The sequence below is a fragment of the Scyliorhinus canicula genome, chromosome 4 (assembly GCF_902713615.1).
Source record: "Scyliorhinus canicula chromosome 4, sScyCan1.1, whole genome shotgun sequence".
Classification (NCBI taxonomy): domain Eukaryota; kingdom Metazoa; phylum Chordata; class Chondrichthyes; order Carcharhiniformes; family Scyliorhinidae; genus Scyliorhinus; species Scyliorhinus canicula.
The window spans coordinates 88,213,494-88,235,495 of NC_052149.1; the positions used below are offsets into that span (position 1 = coordinate 88,213,494).

At 46.7% G+C, this 22,002-nt stretch overlaps 1 protein-coding gene across 1 annotated transcript in view; it reads right to left on the minus strand.

The window, feature by feature from the left end:
• The window catches only part of cdcp2 (CUB domain containing protein 2), an 83,984-nt gene that overhangs the window by 15,471 nt on the left and 46,511 nt on the right, over positions 1–22,002 (minus strand). Inside the window, exons 3-5 of the mRNA XM_038793509.1 lie at positions 20,598–20,945; positions 6,117–6,458; positions 979–1,332 (exon numbers count right to left, since the gene is read on the minus strand). Of these exons, the coding sequence (XP_038649437.1) occupies positions 979–1,332; positions 6,117–6,458; positions 20,598–20,945 (1,044 nt within the window). The remainder of the gene's footprint in view (positions 1–978; positions 1,333–6,116; positions 6,459–20,597; positions 20,946–22,002) is intronic.

The window sequence follows — 22,002 nt, forward strand, 5'->3', positions numbered from 1 at the left end:
CCTGGCGATTGTCACGTGATGTCCATTCATCTGTTGTAGCAGGGTCTGCATAGTCTCGCCAATTTACTACGCTTCGGGACATCTTTTCCTGCAGCGTATGAGGTAGACAATGATGGCCGATTCGCACGAGTATGTACCGCGTACCTGGTGGATGGTGTTCTCACATGTAATGGTGGTACCCATGTCGATGATCTGGCATGTCTTGCAGAGATTGCCATGGCAGGGTTGTGTGGTGTCGTGGTCACTGTTCTGAAGGCTGGATAGTTTGCTGCAAACAATGATTTGTTTGAGGTTGCCCAGTTGTTTGAAGGCAAGTAGTGGGAGTGTGGGGATGACCTTGGCAAGATGTTCGTCTTCATCGATGACGTGTTGAAGGATGCGAAGAAGATGTCGTAGTTTCTCCGCTCCGGGGAAGTACTGGACAACAAAGGGTACTCTGTTGGTTGTGTCCTGTGTTTGTCTTCTGAGAAGGTCCATGTGGTTTTATGCTGTGGCGCGTTGGAACTGTCGATCAATGAGTCGAGCGCCATATCCCGTTCGTACAAGGGCATCTTTCAGCGTCTTGCCAAGGTTTCTGGAACCTACCTCTTCATTCACCTGAGGAAGGAGCAGTGCTCCAAAAGCTAGTGATTTGAAACAAACCTGTTGGACTTTAACCTGGTGTTGTAAGACTTCTTACTGTGCTCACCCCAGTCCAACGCCGGCATCTCCCCATCATTAATTTTGATGATGACGATGGTTAGATTTAAGCACCATACAACTGAGCCATTAAATTGTGGGTCTTCACATATCTCATTAGTGCTGCAGTGGAGTATCAGTGTAGATTTTGCACTAAAATCGCTAGAGTGGGACTTGAACCCAAACCTTCTCACTCTCCACCATGATGCTTCCACTGTCCATCAGATATATCATTAGATAAATTCCCACCCAGATTCCACACAAGTAATGATTCCTTGCCATGATGACCTCTCCACTTACCACCAGTGTATGATACATGGAAGCCACGAGAAGCTGTGTTTCTGTCAGCAGACAGTACAAACAAAAGTCTGTTCCCATTGGACAAGAGTGAAGGGGGTGGGTTCTGACCGCACCATTTCCCCAGCAAAGTGTCTGTCTCACTGCCTCCTTCAAAGATTGCCAGAAAATCATAGTCACAAGCGTCACTCAGGCTGTCCCTGTCTTCCAACTCAAAATCAGTTAAGTGAACTTTGACCCTGTAACCGAGAGGTTGCTGGACTGTCCAATGACAGTTGATGTTATTTGGGTAAATATTTGGGTATCGAGGGCTGGAAAAATTCCCTTTAATGGCTGTGAATACTTGTTGACATTCACCTGGAGAAAATAAGACACAAAATATAAATATTCATCCTTAAAAACATAATTGACAAATAATTGAACATTTGTAATTTTTGTTTCAGGGCAATTTAGCGTGGCCAATCCACCTACCCCGCACATCTTTGGGTTATGGGGGTGAGACCCAGACAGACACGGGGAGAATGTGCAAACTCCACATGGACAGTGACCCGGAGCCAGAATCAAACCCGGGCCCTCGGTGCCATGAGGCAGCAGTGCTAACCACTGCACAACCATGCCGTACTTCATTTGTACGTTAGGCACTAAAAAAAGCTTCTACCTTGAATTTACAGCACTGTTGTGCATCTGTGAATGTGGAAGAATTGTCTTTTGAAGAGCTGGTCACGTTGGTTGGTAAATGTCTGCATTCCCCAAGGCAAGGAAATATTGAAAGTAGGAAATGAACAGTTTCCAATTAGAGTTCCCAATTTCAACACATTGAGTAGTCCCACAGTTAAAATACCTCAGTTAAGGGCAGCACGGTGGCACAGTGGTTAGCATTGCTGCCTATGGCGCTGAGATCCCAGGTTCGAATCCCGGCTCTGGGTCACTGTCCGTGAGGAGTTTGCACATTCTCCCCGTGTCTGCGTGGGTTTCACCCCCACAACCCAAAAGATGTGCAGGATAGGTGGATTGGCCACGCTAAATTGCCCCTTAATTGGAAAAAAATAATTGGGTACTCTAAATTTATTTTTAAAATTTTAAAAAAATACCTCAGTTAAGTATTGCGCTGAAGAAGAGTCACACGGACCCGAAACATTAACTCTGTTTATCTCTCCACAGATGTAGCCAGACCTGCTGAGTCTTTCCAGCATTTTCTATTTTTATTTCAGTTAAGTGCAGAGTAGGTTATCTTCAATACAGTCCTAAAATGGTCTCAGAATTCCTCAGATTCTGCTGGTGGTTCCAGATTTGCAACCCTCACTCCCACTGTCCCCTCACATCTCTGGTGATCTCCCATGCTGGTTCAAACAGGATTTTCAGGGTCAATGAGTGAGGAACACCCAATGAGCATGGGACAAGCAGGCACCTAATTCAGCTACGAGTCTCGCGATTTCTTTCTTCACCCGTGATCCACCACCCCTCCCTTCCCTTACCACCCAACACTGGCTATGGTTCCATCAACCACCTGAGCAAGAGTGCAATCCTGATTTTTAATTAAAACTTACATATAAGGATTTCTGGAGGTTTAGACAGTTTGCCAGATTGGCACCCCACAAGTGGAGCCCATATTCACTCTTGTGGAGGCTGGTATTCCTCACCTCACTTGGCTAACTGTCCACCATGATATGATGGTTCCCACATGGACCTATGCTGCTCAACCTCCTGGAATAGGGCTCCTGACCCTAGCTCTACCGTGTTTCACCATTTGACTTGGAAGGGACAGATACTAAACAGGGTAACTTTCAGAAATGATGGTGGTCTGCGTTCCATAATTATTTTGGGGTTCCAGTGGGAGTTACAGTGAAGTTTTCGTGGGAGACTGACGTAACCCTGAGGAACGAACAGAATCTCAGAACAACATCCCCGGGTTCGATCCCGGTGTGGAGTTTGCACATTCTCCCCGTATCTGTGTGGGTCTCACCCCCACAACCCAAAAAGATGTGCAGCATGGGTGTATTCTGCCCCTTAATTGGAAAAAAAAAGAATTGGGTACTCTCAATTTATTTTTAATAAAGAACAACATCCCCCAGAACTATATGACATTTATAATTCCTACAGCAGACATTCTTGTGGCTTTGCTGAATATTGGACAATCTTGTATAGGCATGAACAAGTAGAGTGTTAAGAAATCTTTAGGGGAACAAAAGAGTTTAGCAAGAAAGGAAGAAGAAACCTTCTTGGCAAGCCATTTTATGGAGAAAAAAAAGCCATTCAAGAGTTCTATTTGATGTGTTCAGCCCTGACCTTGCCTCTCCCTTTGCTCCCTGGATTAGTTGCTAAAGCCCTTGTCTAAAGCTAATTTTATGTTGAGGGTCATTTCTTTGGGTCCCTAGTGTTCTAGGGCTCTTGATGCAATTTCCTGCTTCTACCCATCAGCCTTTAATTCAGTTCTAAGAAAATCCTGGAAAAGCTCAGCAGGTCTGGTAGCATCTGTGGAGAGAAAAACAGAATGAATGTTTCCAGTTCATGTGTCTCTTCTTCAGAACTGAAGAGAGCAAGAAATGTGATGGGTCGTATACTGTTCGCTGAGCGCATATGCGTTGCCATGGTTTCCTACATTTCAACAGTGACGACCCCTCAAAAAGTGCTGAATGGGCTGGAAATTGCTTTGTGACATCCAGCGGCCATGAAAAAGACTTTCTTTTATTATTCTTTCTACTGAGTTTGTGGATTTCAAGTGAGGTAACCAAAAATAAGCCTCAGTGTTTTAAGGCCAGTAATTCTTGATGGAAACAGTATGCATGGATGTCAGGTGAGGACAAAATCAAACTTGGCTGCAATGCTCCAGTGATCAAATTGTGCACCAGCATTCACTGAGGGACATGTTACTGTGTTAACAACATTCTGTAAATGCATATTATGAGTGTTTTATCCAAACCACAAGTTAAGCACAGTCACTTGGATGAGGTACCAAAGGGTGGTTAACATTTGTTGAATAGAACGGGAGGAAAGGAAAGAAAGTTTGATTAAAAAAGGATAATATGACATGAGTTATGACATTTAATGGAGAATAATTTCTCACCTAACAAGGCTTTTAATCGAAATCGAAATTGGTGAACACAAGAAATATATTAAAAGGCTATCAATGTCAAAATAGATTTAATTTCAAAACACTTTCAAAACACATTGGTCTGGATTCTTCATCAGCAACGCATGAACGTCATTTCCCAATGGGACGGAAAAATCAGGCATTGGGGGAAAAGCAGGGTGGGCGCCCCGCTCTGACTCCCCCGCTGGCACCAGGATCGAGGTTCACAACTTTTCACCAGCGGGAGGATGTAATTGAATGTAAATGAGTCTTAATGACCCATTTAGCGGGCGCGGCACCCTATTCTCTGACTCTCTGTGATTCTTCGGTCCCCTTGTAGTTACCAGCAGTGCCCTGATGTTGTGGACCTTGCGGTGGGCCAAGAGGGTAACCCCTGAGGGGAGTTGCCCCCAAAGTCCATCTGAGCACCCCCCCCCCCAACCCGTCCACAACGCACTACCTCTATCAGACACCTCCCCCATGCCCCTCCCCCTGGGATCCCTTTAATAGGGAGACCCTCCCAGGGACCCCCTTAATAGGGAGACCTTTCCAGCAACCCCACCATTAATTAATTAAAGGGACCCCCACCCCCGACAGGGCCCCCCTAACTAGGGGGACCTCCCACAGACAGCCCTTCCCCACCTGAAAAGAGTCCCCTCTCTGGAAACTAGAGAGAGGCCCAGACCTTGACCTGTGTTTCAACCCCACAGATCCATTAGCTGCAAGCCATTCATTCCTTTGTTTTTATAAATTTAGAGCACCCAATTATTTTTTCTCCAATTAAGGGTCAATTTAGCGTGGTCAATCCACCTAACCTGCACATTTTTGGGTTGTGGGGGCGAAATCCACGCAGACAGGGGGAGAATGTGCAAACTCCACACAGGCAGTGACCCAGGGCCGGGATTCGAACTCGGGCCCTCAGCACCGCAATCCCAGTGCTAACCACTGCGCCACATTGCGCCCTCATTCCTTTTTTAAAAATAAATTTAGAGTACCCAATTCTTTTTTTCCCAATTAAGGGACAATTTAGCATAGCCAATCCACCTACCCTGCACATCTTTTTTGGTTGTTGGGTTGAGACCCACGCAGACACGGGGAGAATGTGCAAACTCTACATGGACAGTGACCCAGGGCCAGGATCGAGCCTTGGCCCTTGGCGCCATGAGGCAACACTACCACTGCACCACAGTGCTGCCCCTCATTCATTCCTTTCTAGTAGTGGGCTGTGATTGACAGCTTCCCTAACAATCGTGTGATTGGAATGCACTTCCCTCTCTTTGATATGGTTGATGTTTGTAAACATTGGGGTTTTACCACTTGGAGTCACTCATCCATGAAGGGAGTTGAATGAATCAAGTCTGCAACTTGTTGTGGATGTTGTCAATCACAGCGCATTACTAGAAAGGAATGAATAGCTTGCAGCTAATGGATCTGCTGCATTGAAACACGGGTCACAGCTGTTCTCCTTCGAGGAATGGACACATGGAGACGCCGGATAAGTGTTACAGTTTTTTCACTGCCTCTGTTCAGACAGCTCTCTAGCTTTCAGATAGGGGTCTCTTTCCTGCGGGGAGGGGGTGGTCGCTGGAGGGGGTTCCTCTAGTCAGGGGGTCCCTTTAGTTAGGGGATCTGTGGGGGGTTCCTGTTTGGGGATCCCTGTGGGGGGGGGGGTCCCTTTAGTTCGGGGGTCTCTGTTGGGGGTAATTCTAGTTAGGAACTCCCTGTGGCGGGGTCCTCCCAGTTAGGGGGTCCCTGTGTGTGGGGGTGGTGGTGGGGCACCCCTGTAATTAGGAGGTGGTCGGCTGCTTTGTGGTGTGGGGTGGGGGGGTGGGTGGGTTGGCTGGCTGCGGGATTTCGCTATAGAGCCACCCGCTCGATATGGCAACGAGATAGCGGGATTGAATCCCTTGCCATGTATAAATTTGCTTTGCAAGGGCTACAGCATTGTTTCCCGATTTGGGCTCCCAGGGGGGATGCAAATCGGTTGCAATTCTCCTCCAGCAAGAGAACAGTCTTTCAAATGGAGAATCTAACCCATTATATTTTTTTGAAACCTGACTACATATCGTACCTGAAAAATAAAATGCTTTGAAGCCCTTTGCACCGATATTGAAGTCAGATTTAAAAACAACAAGCAGCTCACTGGTGGTGGAGATGATATCTGCTGGCTTTGTTCCACCACAATAGTGACCCCAGTGTCTGTCATTTATGCTGGACCCATCAAACAGGGCCACGTAGTCAAAGCTACAATCCTCATTGTTTTCCAGGTGAAAGTCATAGAAAATCAAATTGATCACTGAATTGTTGGAGACCTGAATAAACCAGCGACATTCCGCATTGTTAGGGTAATTATCTGGGTATTCAGGGCTAGACAGCACCCCAGACAGACCTGTTAGCACTCCACCACACATATCTGTAAAACAAAGAGCATGATTTTAAACTTCAATGTGACTTTGAAGGTTTGAAGTATTTTTTAAAAATTTATTTATTCCTCACACAAACCATTCCCCAGGTTATTCTTCAATGTCCCAAATCTGTGCCAATGTCCCCATTTGGCCATCTGCTGTTAGGCGTAAGGCTTGATTTTCACTGCTCTCTCTGCTAGGCACAAGTCAGACTAAGAACAGGAGGAAGCATGGATGAAGTTGCATCCTCTGCTCTGTGTCACTCACTACACCCCACTGCTGCACGGATTTTTTTCCAAGAATCCAATATTCTAGATTCTAAAATACCAATTGCACTGAAGAGTTTACAGTCTTTGAAGTAAAGAAGGTGCGTGTGTGTAGGAGGGGTGGGGGAAGGATATCGATCAACAACACAAGTTGCATTGATGTAGCGCTCTTAATGTAGTGAAATGGCCCACGGTGCTTCTTAAGAATGATTATCAAACAGAATTTGACACTGAGCCAGGGTGGAATCACAATAAAACACACCATGCTGTGGCACAGGGTCTCAAACAATAGGGGGCTCAAAAATGAAAGATAGTCATTACATTTGAAATAAAGTTGAATAAGCAAAACACGGTACGGTAGCACAGTTGTTAGCACTGATGCTACACAGTGCCAGGGTCCCAGGTTTGATTCCCGGCTTGGGTCACTGTGCGGAGTCTGCACGTTCTCCCCGTGTCTGCGTGGGTTTCCTCCGGGTGCTCCGGTTTCCTCCGACAAGTCCCGAAAGACTAGCTGTTAGGTGAATTGGACATTCTGAATTCTCCCTCTGTGTGACCCAAACAGGCGCCGGAATGTGGCGACTAGGGGATTTTCACAGTAACTTCATTGCATTGTTAATGTAAGCCTACTTGTGACAATAATAAAGATTATGATTATTACAAAACCCTAGGGCAATGCTAAAGTATAAGTGAAACGCAGAATAAAATGAAATTGAAACACAAGCGCTGGGTTGCTTCATGGAGCTCAGAAAGGTCCCCAATTCCAGGCAATAACTGCTCATCACCCCCGGTCCTGGCTCCGACAATGGAGCTGTGTGCCAGGGGCAGATCTGACCATGAGCAGCTATTGCATGGGGATTTCCTTCACCCCCGCTCCTGGCTCCGACTATGGACTCGCAAAAGTTAAGTAGAAAAACAATAGGCGCGATTCTCCGGCCTTGTTGCACTCTTGCTGGAGTGAAACAAGGCTGGTGAATAGGGGAAGAGGCTGAAAACAAGAACTGAGTCGGGCGCCAAATAGTTTGCGATGCAACTGGCCCACTCCCGTAGGTGAAATTGGGATCCCGCTGTAATGTGGCAAGATATCAATTATCACCGCTTAAGCCCTATTTCCGTACAATTAACGGGAGCGATCCCATATCCAACAGTCCCCCGTGATACATCGGCCTCCCCGGCAAGTGGTCACCTGGCGCCGATTAGTACTCCTTTTAAAAACTGTGAACCTAGCGGTAGGACTTCTGTGGGGAGTCGAGGAGGTGCATAGCCAACTTTGCTCACAGGCAAAGAGTTGGGGGGCACTGGGCTTGCCGCCTCCGTGCTCGATGGGAGGTGGGGGACCCTTGGTTCGGGGCACCCTCTGCAGGGGTGAGCCAGCATAGGAATGGGGGGGGAAACCAACCGTGGCTCCACTGTGCCAACCCCTGGATTGTGTGTACCTGTTCCGGGAGCAACTCTTGTCCTTGCCCGTTTGCCCCACCGACCATCCATAACCATCACTGACTGCTGAGGCCTCTGGCTGTGCGGCAAAAGGTTATTGATTGTTAATATATTTTAAATTTTTGAAGTGTCTAATTATTTTTATTACCACTTCAGGGACAATTTAGTGTGCCCAATCCACCTACCCTGCACATCTTTGGGTTGTGGGGGTGAGACCCACGCAGACATGGGGAGAATGTGCAAACTCAACACGGACGTGACTCGGGGCCAGGATTGAACCAGGGTCTTCGGCGCCGTGAGGCAGCAGAGCTAACCACTGCGCCATCATGCCGCCCCAAATGCTATTGATTATAGGGATTTGGCAATCATGGTTCAGTGTGCATTGCACATAACCCAAGTGGATTCCAGTGGGTGGGTGGGCCATGTAGCACGGGGGAGTCATTGTCCAGCATTCCAATCATGCCTTGGTGCCTGAAAACTGTGCCTGAACACTGCGGGAGGCAACACCACACACACACAGCAACCATCATCTGAATACCCAGGGGATGGATCACAGCCCCGGGGACATGTCCATGGCTGGACGGTGTGTGAGTGCAACAGGGAAGGGACCAGGGAGCGGTCCGGGTGAAGTTATGAGCGGGTGTCTGGGGTACGTTGCATTGAAGGGGGCCCGCTGCAACTGGGAGTGCGTGGGCAGGGCATACCAAGTGTGGGGAAGAGAGGGAGGGTGGGATCAATGGAAGAATGAAGGGTCCCAGGGTGGAAACCACCACTGTTTATGTCGAAAACCCTCTCCTAATTCCTTACAGATATTGAGCGGCATGGACGGCATTTTGGACTCCACAGAACATGCCGTAGTGGTGCTGGTACTAGGCCGGGCGGCCAGACGCCGGAGATGGAGGCAGCAGAAGCATTTGCAGATGCTCGAGACGGTGACACAAGTGCCGGTTCCCGCCCCACACCCTGAGGACCCTGCCGCCCATCTGGCCAGGGGGGATCCCAGAGAATGTACAGGCGCGCTGGTTGTTTGAAAAGATGATGGACAGCATGCTGCTGCAGAAGGCGCCACCTCAACAAGGAGACGGTGCAGCACCTGTGTCATGTCCTCACGGACTTGGCACCACATGGAGGAGAAGGACCCCCGCTCCCGGTGGCCGTCAAGGTCACTGCAGCCCTGAGCTTTTATGCCTCGGGATCCTTCGGCGGCTCGAGTGGGGACCTTTGTGGTATCTCACAGGACACAGCCCACAGGTGCACCCGACAGATCACGGATCCCCTGTTTGTCTGGGCTGAAACAATATCAACTTTGACATGGACAAAGCCCAACAGGATGCCCGGGCACTATGATTCTTCACCATCCTAGGTCTGGGGTTGATGGACTGCAAACATGTCGCCTTGCGCTCTGGGAGTGCCCAACGTTAACAGAAAAGGATTCCACTCCCTGAACATACAGTTCATGTGTGAACACAACATGCAGATCATGCACGTGTGTGCACACTTCCTGGGGAATGTACACGGCAGCTACATCCTGCGGCAGTCAGACATCCCTGGCCTCTTCAAGGAGTACCCCAGGATGGGCGGCTGGCTCCTGGGAGATAAGAGGTATCCGCTGGGGTTCTGGCTAATGATGCCAGTATGGGAGCCAGAGACCGAAGTGGAGACCAGTACAATGAGGTCCATGTGGCCACCCAGGCTGTCATTGAGCGGTGAATCTGCTATGGGTCAGGGCTTAGAAATTCCAAAGTGTATTATGAAGTTCACCTGACCTAAAACCTTTAAGTTGAATTTGGTAGGATGAGCACAAAAGCCTTTGCTGCAGGTCTGATTCATCAGACTTCCTAGATACTTTCATCCAAACAAGGTTTATTCTAAGAATATAGTTAACATATATATATATATATATATATGAACACAGCAAGAATTTTTATCAATTACAAGCATAAAGACACCACACAGCTACAGTAATCTATGTATAACACTTAATGATTTCCCCTTAGCTGTTACAATTCAATAACAAAGTCCAATTAAACCAAAACCCCTTTTCAAGGGCGTGGCCCCACACACTGTATTCCACTGTATTCCCTCTTGAATGGGACTGGTCTTTTTCCTGAAATTCTGATCCAGTCTCAACCAGCAGTTTCAAACTCCTTCCGGAAATCAACTACACCTCCAAAGCCACCAAGGCAGTCAGCCACACCTAATGTGCCTCTACTGGAACAGCCTTTAAAATGAAAACAGGGAAAGACAGAGAAAATACTTCTTTTCTCTTTCTCTAATCACATGATCAGAGACAAAACCTTTCTTAAAGGGACACTCACATGACACACCGAACTGCTCAAAATGCAGTTCCAAAAGCTCGAACCGCTCCGGTGGTGCCAGCAGTACATTGCCCGGAGGGTCCCCCCTTGTGGTGGTCTGCTGTATCCTGCACAACCTGGCACATAGTGGGGTGATGTGCTGGAGGTTGGGGATGAGGAACATGTGCCCACCACCGAGGAGGAGGAGGAAGGCGAAAATGATGCGGAGATGCTGGTCGAGCCCAGGTATGAACCGGAGGACCAGCCAGAGGCTGCAGGACAGGCGGCAATGGCGAGCTTCCGGAAACCCCGGGGGGCCCCTCATACTCACCCGCTTCTCATAGGGCGTGGTCTGATCTGTCATTGCTACCTTCCCACCCCCCTCCCTCGATTTCCCACCCTCCCAGGGTCTGTGTCACATCAATCCAGGGTGCTGGGTCTGTGTCGGCACCGTCAGCAGGTCACTGTCGAGGTAATGATAACCCGCAGAGAGCTGGGCACTGATGCTCCTCAATCTATGCCACAGTCTGATCCCTGCCTGTCTGCTGAGTGCTCACTCACACCCATCGCCTGCACGCGGTGATGCATTGCGGAAAAATGTGTCAGAGGCATCCAGCTGGTTGTGCACAAGGGTGTTTATGGCTCAATACAGGACCCCACTCCGCTGATGCCCCCCCCCCCCCCACTCATCCATGTGGTGCCAAGTCTGTGAGGATGTGGCACAGGTGTCGTACTGTCTACTTGTTGAGGCGGAGCCTCCTGCGGCATGCGCCGTCCATCATTTGTTTGAATGATCAGTGGTGGCTGTACACCCTGGGCCGTAGCGGGACACCCCCTCTGGGTCACTCTCTAGCCTGATGGGCGGCCGGGTCCTCAGGGTGTGGGGCGGGGTCTGGCACATGGGCCACTGCCTCGAGCATCTGCAGACGCTGCTGCTGCTGCCTCCTTCTCCAGCGACTGGCTGCATCGCATAGCACCAGAATCTCTAGGGAAACTTCTACGTCCAACATCCCTGCCATAGTGTTCAATATCTGCAAGGCATTGGGAGAGGATGTTCGCAGTGGCTCCCACCCTCGAACCCACCGTTCCGCCACTGCTCCCCCCCCAATCCGGAATAACTGCCCACATCCATCTGGCTGCAGCGGGTCCCCATCACTGGACCCCAGACCCTGTACCCCGGACACCCGCTCATAGCTGGTCCCCTCCCGTGTCATTCACCCACACTCCAGCCGCAGACATGTTCGCCGGAGCTGTGTCCCATCCCCTGGGTATTCAACTGTTGGCTACTGGTTGTGTGGTGTGGTCTCCCACAGTGTTCAGGTACAGTGTCCAGGTGTCACAGTCTGATTGAAATGCTAGGCCATGACTCCCATATGCATCATGGCCTGCTCACCCAGGGGGATTCACTTGGGTTGTGTGAAGTGCTCACTCAACCACGATTGCCAATTCCCGAGAAGCTATAGCCTTCAACTGCACGGCCAGAGGCCTCGGCAGCCAGTGAGGATTATGGATGGTCAGTGGGGCAGATGGACAGGGACAAGGGTTGCCCCTGGAACGGGTACACATGATTCAGGGGTTGGCATAGTGGTGCCGCACGTGCACTGGCCAGGGTGTCAGCTTGCCCGATGGCAAGTGGGCCCGTGATGAAGTGGGCCCCCTATATCAAATAAAAATGCAATAAAGAAACAAACACAGACAACTGTTTTAGTAATAAAAAGGAATAAGAAAAAAAAGAGAACAGGACACAAATAAGCAGTGCATGAAATGGAACGAAGCAGGGGAGGTAGTGGACGGATGTGGAATATGGGGCCCGGGTCGGGCATAATTAAGGAAATTCCATGTTTTCAGCAAGAGTGTGTGAATTTAAAGATAAAGTTACAATTCGTGTTTTGAGATGGTCGGCAACTTCAAAGGATATCAAGCAGTAGTCTTGGTTCAGCCGGTACATCGGTCCGGGGCCCGGAGAGCCAAGAAGGGGCCCGTGAATCTCTGAAGGGCCCTTAAAAATTATAATTCATTACATAAATAAATCTCCAACTTCTTTCCTGAGATTTGTATTCTAACTTAATAAAATATAATTGTTTTTAAAAAGAACAATACCAAATAAAAATGCAATAAAGAAACAAACAAATAATCACTCAGTGTATGAAGGAACGAAGCAGTGTTAAACGGATGTGAAAAGGATTGGGGGGGGGGGGGGGGGCTGGTTCACCCGGGTCGGACATAGTTGGAAATCCACGTTTTCAGCAAGAGTGTGTGAATTTAAAGATAAAGTTTCAGTTCGTGATTTAAGATGGTCAGCAACTTGAAAGGATATCAAGCAGTACATAGGGTCGTGAGGTCACCAAAAAGGAGAAGCGGTACCTTTGACCGTGAATCATGAGGTCAAAGATATTGAAGTGATAAGCCATGATCGGTAAACTCAAAGGGTTGCGACTTGTAACACTACACTGGTATCAAACTGGACATGTTAACTTTGGTCGTGGGACCATTCTTAATGTCTTACTATAGTCGGAGCAAACTTCTAAGTTTCATCAGTTGTCTCAGTTGCTTGCTGGTGTGAACACTGGACAATGGGTTGTCTCCTCTTCTGAAGCTGCATAGGCCACAGTAGTATTGGCTAATGAACATAGCCTATTGAAGTGTAAGTAAGTTATTTTATATTTTTTATCAAGTAGGGGTTTATCTGGCGTTCCTTCAAGTTATTCTTGCAATCATCAATATTCATTTTTCCCAATGTGGGCTATTTTTAATTAAGTTTTTATTTCAGGGATATTACCCCTACCAGCATGGAAAAGAAAAAGCATAGATCTGGGTCACTAAAACACAAAGAACAAAAAGAAGCAGAAAGGAAGGAATCAGCCAAGCGATGCAGGCCTATTACAGAGTTTATAATACCACAAGCACAATCCACATCAATATCCAGTTCTGCAACAAATAATCAAGAAGCAAGAAACAATGCTCATGGTGATGATGCAATGACATGCGAGTTACAAGAACAGTGAAGAGCTACTTTGAATGTAGAGACAAATACAAGTGCATCCATTACTAATCAACCCAGGCCCAATATTTCTTCTGGCTTCCTTGTTCCGGTATCTGTACTGCCTGTAGTTGCAACATCTGAACACATAGCTTCAACTAGTGACAGGGAATCAGATATTCCTTCAAGCATAAATGACTTGGTTTCTGAAGCACATCCTGTAAATGAACCTACGCAAGAAAATGAAAGATCAATTACTGGAATCTTCCACTATCCATCACGAGCAAAGCTAAAACAGTTTTTTGCTGAACATCCACTTCAGCCACGTGATGATCTGCCATTTGATGCTCGTTTGTATGAGAGGAAAATTATGAATGACTCAGTCCCAAGAAAATGGCTAACATATAACAAAGAAAATAGATGCTTATATTGTTCATACTGCTTAGCCTTTGAGTTTCCCAATACTTGTAATCCATCACCCTTTGTACGTGGCTTTAGTGACTACAGGCGTATTAGCCAGAGCTTGACTTTACATGAATCGACAACAACACATGTCAGAAATGCTCAGCAATATATCAGTGTGGTTAATGATGGCACCTTAGATAAATTTTTTGCAGCATCACTAATTAAAAGGAAAGAAAAGGTATTGAAGCAGAGAAGTATTGTCATGAGGATTATAGACATCATAAAGATGTTAGGCAAGCAAGCACTTCCTTTTCGAGGTCACAGAAATGAATCGGCCTACACTGTAGATAATGAGGTTCTGAATCATGGCAATTTTTTAGCTACAGTGCAGTTGATGGCAAAATATGACCCCATTATGGCAGCTCATGTTTCTGCAGTGCAAAACAAGTCTAAACAAAGAATCAAACGATTAGAGCAACAAGGAAAGGCTCAAAGTAAAGGCCGTGATGGACTTGTTACATACCTGAGTAAAACAACTATAAACATGTTAATCAAAATTATGAAGAATTTTACTTCAAAGTCTTCTAAAGTTTGAAACCATATTGACAGCATTTACTTACTTGTATATATTTGAAACTACAACCCCATTATCAAGTTATCTACAGACAAGTGGTTTAGATATGTTTACTGCATGGAGTTTGGTAGATTCAGCTACAACAAAGTTTAAGGAACAGACAAGAACATTTGATAACTTTCACAGGAAGGCTTCGGAATTTGTAAATAAATGTAATGACAGGATTTCACAGATGAATATGGATTAAAATCAAACATTGGAAATTGATGCATTGGAAACAGCATTGCCAGTTAAGAGGCAGAGGAAGAAGAATAGAATGGCAGATGAGCTTATTGATGATGAAAGAAATTCCTCAGATTCTCTGGCTGATTTTCGAGTAAATGTGTTTAACCTAATAATGGATCGCATTGTCCAGTCACTAGAATCACGCTTTGTACAACACAAACAGTTGTATAAAGATTTGTACTGCATGGACCCAGCAAAGTTTAAAACTATTGCAGAGAAGGGCCTTGAAGATGAAGCATTGGAAGGTATTATTAAGCTGTTTCCACAAATCAGCAAAGATCAAGTAATATTGGAATTGTTTTCTTTTGCTTCAAACTTTGATGTATTAAAGCTATTGCTTAATGATGGTGAGAATATGGACTCCAGTTGCAACAATTGTAAAATTTGCAGCACTTGGCCATCGTGTGTACGAAAAATTCTGGCATCCAACAGACTTCATGACAAGGCATATGATAACCTTTATGAACTTTATAAAGTCATCTGCACACTATCAGTTACTCAAGTCCAATGTGAGAGGACATTTTCAAAGCTAAAGATCATAAAGACAAGGTTAAGAAATTCGCTGTCTGAGGAGAATTTGGAATCATACATGTTGCTATCCATTGAAAAGGAATTGTTAGATGAATTGGATGCAGAAGCAATTATTGGCAGATTCGCACAATCATCTAGCGAATACAAACGATTGCTCTTAATATAGTGGACTGCATGCAATGCTCTATTGTGCTTTTGAACTATCTGTTAATGTGTAAATTGTGCAGTAAACTATTTAAAAATATCAGCCAATTACTTAAAATTTTTAAAAATAAATAAAAAATTCAATTATAACATTCTGTATTTACATTTGGTATCTACTGCCAGTAATATGTACAGTACATGTACACTGTAACTACTAAGAAATACACATTTTTTCCACAAAAAATTTAATTGTACCCTTTTTTCCATATGTATTTTTTGAAAATTTTATTTATTAGTTATGAAAATTAAATGATAGCATTGTAGTTGTGGGTGGGCCCCCTTTGTCTCCTGGCAACCAATATTTTTAGACCCAGTCCGCCACTGCGTACGTGATTGCCCCCGAGTGCCCACCCCCCGCCTTCCCATGGTGGATGGTAGCCCACCCCTGCAGAGTTCCCCCTCCCTCAGCCAAGGGTCCCTGCCAAGCACAGACACAGCAAGCCCAGCACCCCTGGGGTCTTTGCCTGTGAGCAAAGAAGGCTATTCACCTCCTCAGCTCCCCACAGAAACCCTTCCGCCAGGTTCACGTTTTTAAAAAGGTGTACTAATCAACGCCAGCGTGACCACTTGCTGATAAGGCCGCTGAATTACGGCAGACTGTTGGATAAGGGGTGGCTTTCGTTCATTATATGGAAATGGGGCTTAAGTGGTGATAATTGGTTTCTCGCCATGCTACGGCGAGATCTCGATTTCGCCTACAGGAGAGAGCCAGTTGCATCGTAAACTGCTTGGTGCCTGGCTCTCGTTTTCTGTCTCTCCCACTATTCACCGACCTCGTTTTGCTTGAGTGAGAGTGTAACGAGGCCGGAAGATCGCACCCTAAGTGTCGACGCCGATGCAGAATTCATGGAGTTCCACGACATCGAAACTGGCGCCGCACATGGACCGATTCAGCTACTATTGAGGACTAGCAGTTGGGCCACATGGAACACTATCAATTCCAATGAGAAATGGTGCGTGAATTGGCCAGTTTCACGATTGACACTCGGGAGGCTGACAAGCTGCTGCTGCATATACACACTTCACTCCCCACACTCACGATCCCAGCCAACAAGATGGCAGAATGACGTGCAGGCTTCGTGGACCCAGAGCTCGAGATCCTCCTGGACGGCGTGGAGGAGAGGCGGATGGCCATGTTCCCCAGCCCGGAAAGAGGCTGCCAGGCGTCGCCATTCGCCGTGCCTGGGCACAGGTGGCAAAAGTGGTCAGTGCCGTAGGCAAGGTCGTCCGGAGGGCCAGCAGTGACAAACAAAACTGCATGACCTCCTCAGGGCGTTCAGGGTGAGTAGGCAGCACTGTCCTCCTGGCACCATCCCCCATCCCTCACATCCATAACCCAACACTCCTACCCCCATCCGGAGGACGGCTGATCCCCCACTCTGTACTGCATGCCGGCACCCGTATCATCTGCCATGGCCGGGTGCCCTGGCTGCTGAGGCCACCAGCTAGCCAGCCCCTATGCTGCATGCGCAAGGCTGTCTCATCCTGTTGTTTTCTCTTTCTCCCTTCCTATGGGAAAAGGCCACCCACAACCACCGGCAGTGGGAGAAGACAGGAAAGGGACCGTGCCGCCCGTCGAGGAGGACCAGAGGATACTACCGGATTAATTTAAAAATCAAGGCATTGCTGGACTGGGAGACAATGTAGATCAGTAAGCACATGGTTTGTGAATAAAGAGAATTTATCATGAGTTAGGGTACAAGATTTAAGAATTTATTTATTTTATTTTAGTTTCAAAAAGAAATGTTCAAATTTCAACAAGAACAAAATCACAGCAACATAACCAACCAACCCCCCGAGTACAGACCTGAGCCACCATGGCTCACATAAACAGTGCCACCTTCCCCAGCCCTCCCTCGTCTCTCCCGTGCTTCCCCTTTCCTCCCCCTTCCTCCCCCCCGCATGACAACTTAATTTTTCTCGAAGAAGTCGATGAACAGCTGCCACCTCCGAGCCAGCCCCCGCAACGAACCCCTCAAGGCGAATTTAATTTTCTCGAATCTGAGAAACCCCGCCATGTCACTAACCCACACCCCTGGCTTCGGGGTTCCAACTCCCTCCATCCTAGTAAGATCCGTCTCCAGGTCATCAGAGAGGCAAAGGTCAGGACGTCGGCCTCCCTCACTCCTTGGGCTCCCGGATCTTCTGACATACCAACGATTGTCACCTCTGGACTCGGCACCACCCTCACCTTTAAGATCTCTGACATGACGTCAGCAAACCTCTGCCAGAAACCCCTCAGCCTCGGACATGCCCAAAACAATGGACATGGTTCTCAGGGCACCCTCACCAATCTTCCATCCCCTCAAAGAACCTGCTTATCCAGGCTACTGTCATGTGTGCCCTGTGAACCACCTTGAATTGTATCAGGCTGAACTTGGCACACAACAAGGATGCATTAACGCTCCTCAGGGCCACCTCCCATAATCCGCCCCCCCTCCCCACCCCCCCAGCTCTTCTTCCCTCTTCACCTCCGCTATTGGGGCTCCCTCCCACTCCATCAGCTCCTTATAGATCTCTGAGACCTTCCACTCCCCCACTCCTGTTCTTGACACCAACTTATCCTGCAGTCCCCTGTGCGGCCGATGCAGGAAGGTCGAAACCTGCCTCCGCATAAAATCCCTCACCTGCAGATACCGGAACCCATTCCCACCTGGCAACTCAAATTCATCTTCCAGCTCCTCCAAGCTCAGGAAACCCTTGTCAATAAACAGATCCCCAAATCTCTCGATCCCCGCCTGCTGCCACCTTGGAAACCCTCCATGGGGCGAACTGGTGGTGATCGCATATCGGTGTCCACACCGACGCCCTCTCCAACCCCAGGTGCTGCCTCCACTGTCCCCACACCCTCAGGGCTGCCACCACTACCAGGCTTATGGAGTACCGAGAAGCCGGCGAGAATGGCAGAGGTGCTGTTAATAGTGCCCCCAAACCCGTTTCTTTACATGAAGCCACCTTCACTCGCTCCCATACCGACCCCTCCCCCACTACCCACTTCTTGACCATCGCAATATTTGCCACCCAGTAGTAATGAATAAAATTTGGAGTAATTTGTTTTATAGTACTCGTTTCAATGTTGGGATCCATGAGAACTCTATTACTGCACAAGCAGAATCCTCCATATTTTGGTGAGGGTGATAACTGGAAGGTTCCAACTTACTCCCTAATTTAAACAGTTTGGCCTAATTAAATATATCAAAAAAGGGCAGCACGGTGGCGCAGTGGTTAGCAATGCTGCCTCACGGCGCTGAGGTCCCAGGTTCAATCCCGGCTCTGGGTCACTGTCCATGTGGAGTTTGCACATTCTCCCTGTGTTTGCGTGGGTTTCGGCCCCACAACCCAAAGATGTGCAGGGTAGGTGAATTGGCCACGCTAAATTACCCCTTAATTGGAAAAAATGAATTGGGTACTCTAAACTTTTTTTAAAAATACACCTCAAATGGCACCCGCAATGCTTGGTGGATATAAATAGCTTTAGCTCAATCTAAAAGGATCTTCCAGCCATACATATAACTGAACAAATGATAAGGGGTTTTCTTTTAATTTGGTTTGGTCTTTATCCTCCATAGCTTTGGTGACTCCTGAATAAACTGTTGCATCATTTATACCAAGTTAAGATTCTGACTATAATTTAATTTTTAAACTCTATATGTCATTTAACATAGTTAAAGAGACCATTACCAATCTAAGACTGGACAAGAATGTTTCTTTTTTTTTCATATTCTGGTCTCCATTTTGTCAACCCCTCACACTGCAGCCAAGTACTCAGTTGCAGGGCAATGGATTGAACCTAGGCCCTTCCACTCTATTTCATCTAACATTGGCCCAGCTGGAAGTGAGACATCTCACGGTGTACCCTGTCAGGTAGACTTGATACTTCATTCTTCAGCATAAAACATTTTCTGCCCACAATATTGCAGGAGTGTGAGCTGATAGTGAAGGAAACAGTGCATCTCAGGCCTTCATGAATGACAGAACCAACAGCATCCAATATCTTGTTAACCAAAGAGATTTAGGGATTAAGAAATAAACAGAGGAAGAACTGAGATGGAGGGTGAATTAAAGGGGTGAATTGAATGTCAAATCAGTTTTAGATAGAGAAAAAAAAGGCAAGATATGTGGATGGCAGGGTTTCCTGTCCCACTACCCAAACAGCAACCCCACGAGCATTTAATGCTCCGAGGTGGGGGTCTTGACAGAGAGGCCAGGAGGGAAAGGGAGCACACACTGGAGACAGACCTGGCTGGAGCTTGGCGTGTGGTGTTTCTGATACGGAAAGGGGGCCCATGAGGGAGATGCTCTCTCCCTTTTCCCAGCCGAGGCCGGAGCAGGGTGACCTGTCAGGCTTTCTCCCGACCCTGAATTCCGCCTGCCAGCCTCAAAATTGAAGCCAGGCAGGAAGTGACTCCAATTGGGATGAAGACTGGCTGGCCTCCAGACCTTGTTCCCCCACCATGTAAAATTGCAGATAGATCGGGGGCAGGCAGGTGGGTAGTGGAAAGGCCACCCAGGGAATTTTACAGGCACCCCTTGCTGCAAACCCAATGGCAGAGGACTGTAAAATTCTGTCCAAAGAGAGCGAACGAAAGATGCGGTGAAGGGAGAAATCAGATGCAGAAAGAAAAATTAAGAAAAAAAATGTATGTGTAAAACTTTGATATTTTTAAAATCTCTGATAATTCACAATTTGTTAGAATGTGACTCCACATTTTTCATCATTCAGTTTATGGCAAGGGGGGTTGACTGTTAATCAGCAGCAACATTTATCATGTTCTTAAATTAAACACATGTCTTAACTTTATATATCCAGTTCAATGGGCAAATTCATTAATTTCATTAAACTCATGGAGACGTTAATAAAGAAATGCTGTTTTCATGAAGGTAACGGTGGCACAAATTGACCAGTAACTTGTGACAATTTGTAGTTATGAGTTAACTTTTCCTCACTGCAAGTTGTTGAATGATTTACACATTAATAATGGTATGCATCATTCAGACTCTTTTACTTATTCAATAAATTCTGGGCTATTATTGCCCCAGTGCTTTTGGTTAAAACACCACTCAGCAGAATCAGAATTCAAACTGTGTCAAAATCAGTAATTGTTTGCTAATTGGGTGTTTGATTAAATCTAACAAATAAACTTTGCAAGTGAGAAACAACTTGATCAAACCTTTGCTGTATGAAGCAGAAAATCCACGGCTGACCACGTGCTTATCTGAGCGGAAAATGATTGTCATCACATGCCAGGAAGAGGTGAAGCGAGGAGGAAAGACTTGCCCACAAAATTTGCCCAGGAGATTTCCCTCATCCTCAGACACTCCATTATAGATTTTGACATAATCATATTCACAGTAAGTGTGAAATTCAAGGTCAAAGTGGTGGAAGGTGAGCAGAATAGAGGAGCCCTCTGTAACAACAATGAGCCATGTACATTCAGTGTCATATGGATAATATCCTGGGAAGTTCGGGCTGGAAAGATTCCCATTTGTTGCAGATAGGATGCCGCCACATTTAACCCCTAATAAGAAAAAAACAAAGACTGTAATTCTTCTACATAACACCTGCTTCAATACTTAAAGAATGTTAATAATTTTACATAGAAAATGGCCAGAAGCTCATAACGTTTCAGTGGACAATGTAGCACCCAGTATGATACTGACTATTTGGAATGGTTGCAGGATGCATGCCTTGTCTGTGAAGAGCTAGTCGATCTCAATTAGGAGATTGTTACCTTTCTTACAAGGGAAGGGATGAAAGAATTGCATTTATAAATCACCTCTCATGACCTCAGGATGTCTCAAAGTATTTCACAGACAATAAAGTACCTTTAAAGTATAGTTTCAGTTTTAACTTTAGGGAAGACAGCAGAAATCTGGGCGAGCTCCCACAAACAGTAGTAGGATTAATAAACAGATAATCTGCTTTCAAAAGAATCATGGAAAGGCAACAGCATAGAGGAAGGCCATTCAGCTCATCATGTCCATGCTGACTCTCAGTAGGAGCCTCTCAGCAGGCCCCACTCCCCTGCTTTTACCCTCTAGCTTCACAAATATTTTATTTTCAGATAATTTCTTATTGAAAGACTCCAACACACTCCCAGGCAATACATTCCAGATCTCAACAACTCACTGCGTTTGAAATAAAAGGTTTTTCCTCATGTCATGTCTGGTTCTTTTGTTAATCACCTTAAATTGGTGTTGTTTTGTTTTTGACCCTTCCAACAATTGGAACAACATCTCTTTTTGGACATCTCTAGCAAATCTTAGCTCAACATTCATCGACGTCATAGAAACCCAACAGTGCAGAAGGAGGCTGTTCGGCCAATCAATTCTGCACCTACCCTCTCAAAGAACACCCTGTACCCCACACCACCCCCCCCCCCTTCTCCTGTCCCCGTAATCCCAGTTAACCTTCACATCTTTAGACACTAAGGGGCAATTTAGCATGACCAATCCACCTAACCTGCACATCTTTGGACTGTCGGCGGAAACTGGAGCACCCGGAGGAAACCCACGCACACATGAGGAGAATGTGCAAATTCCACACAGTCTCCCAAGGCCAGAATTGAACCAGGG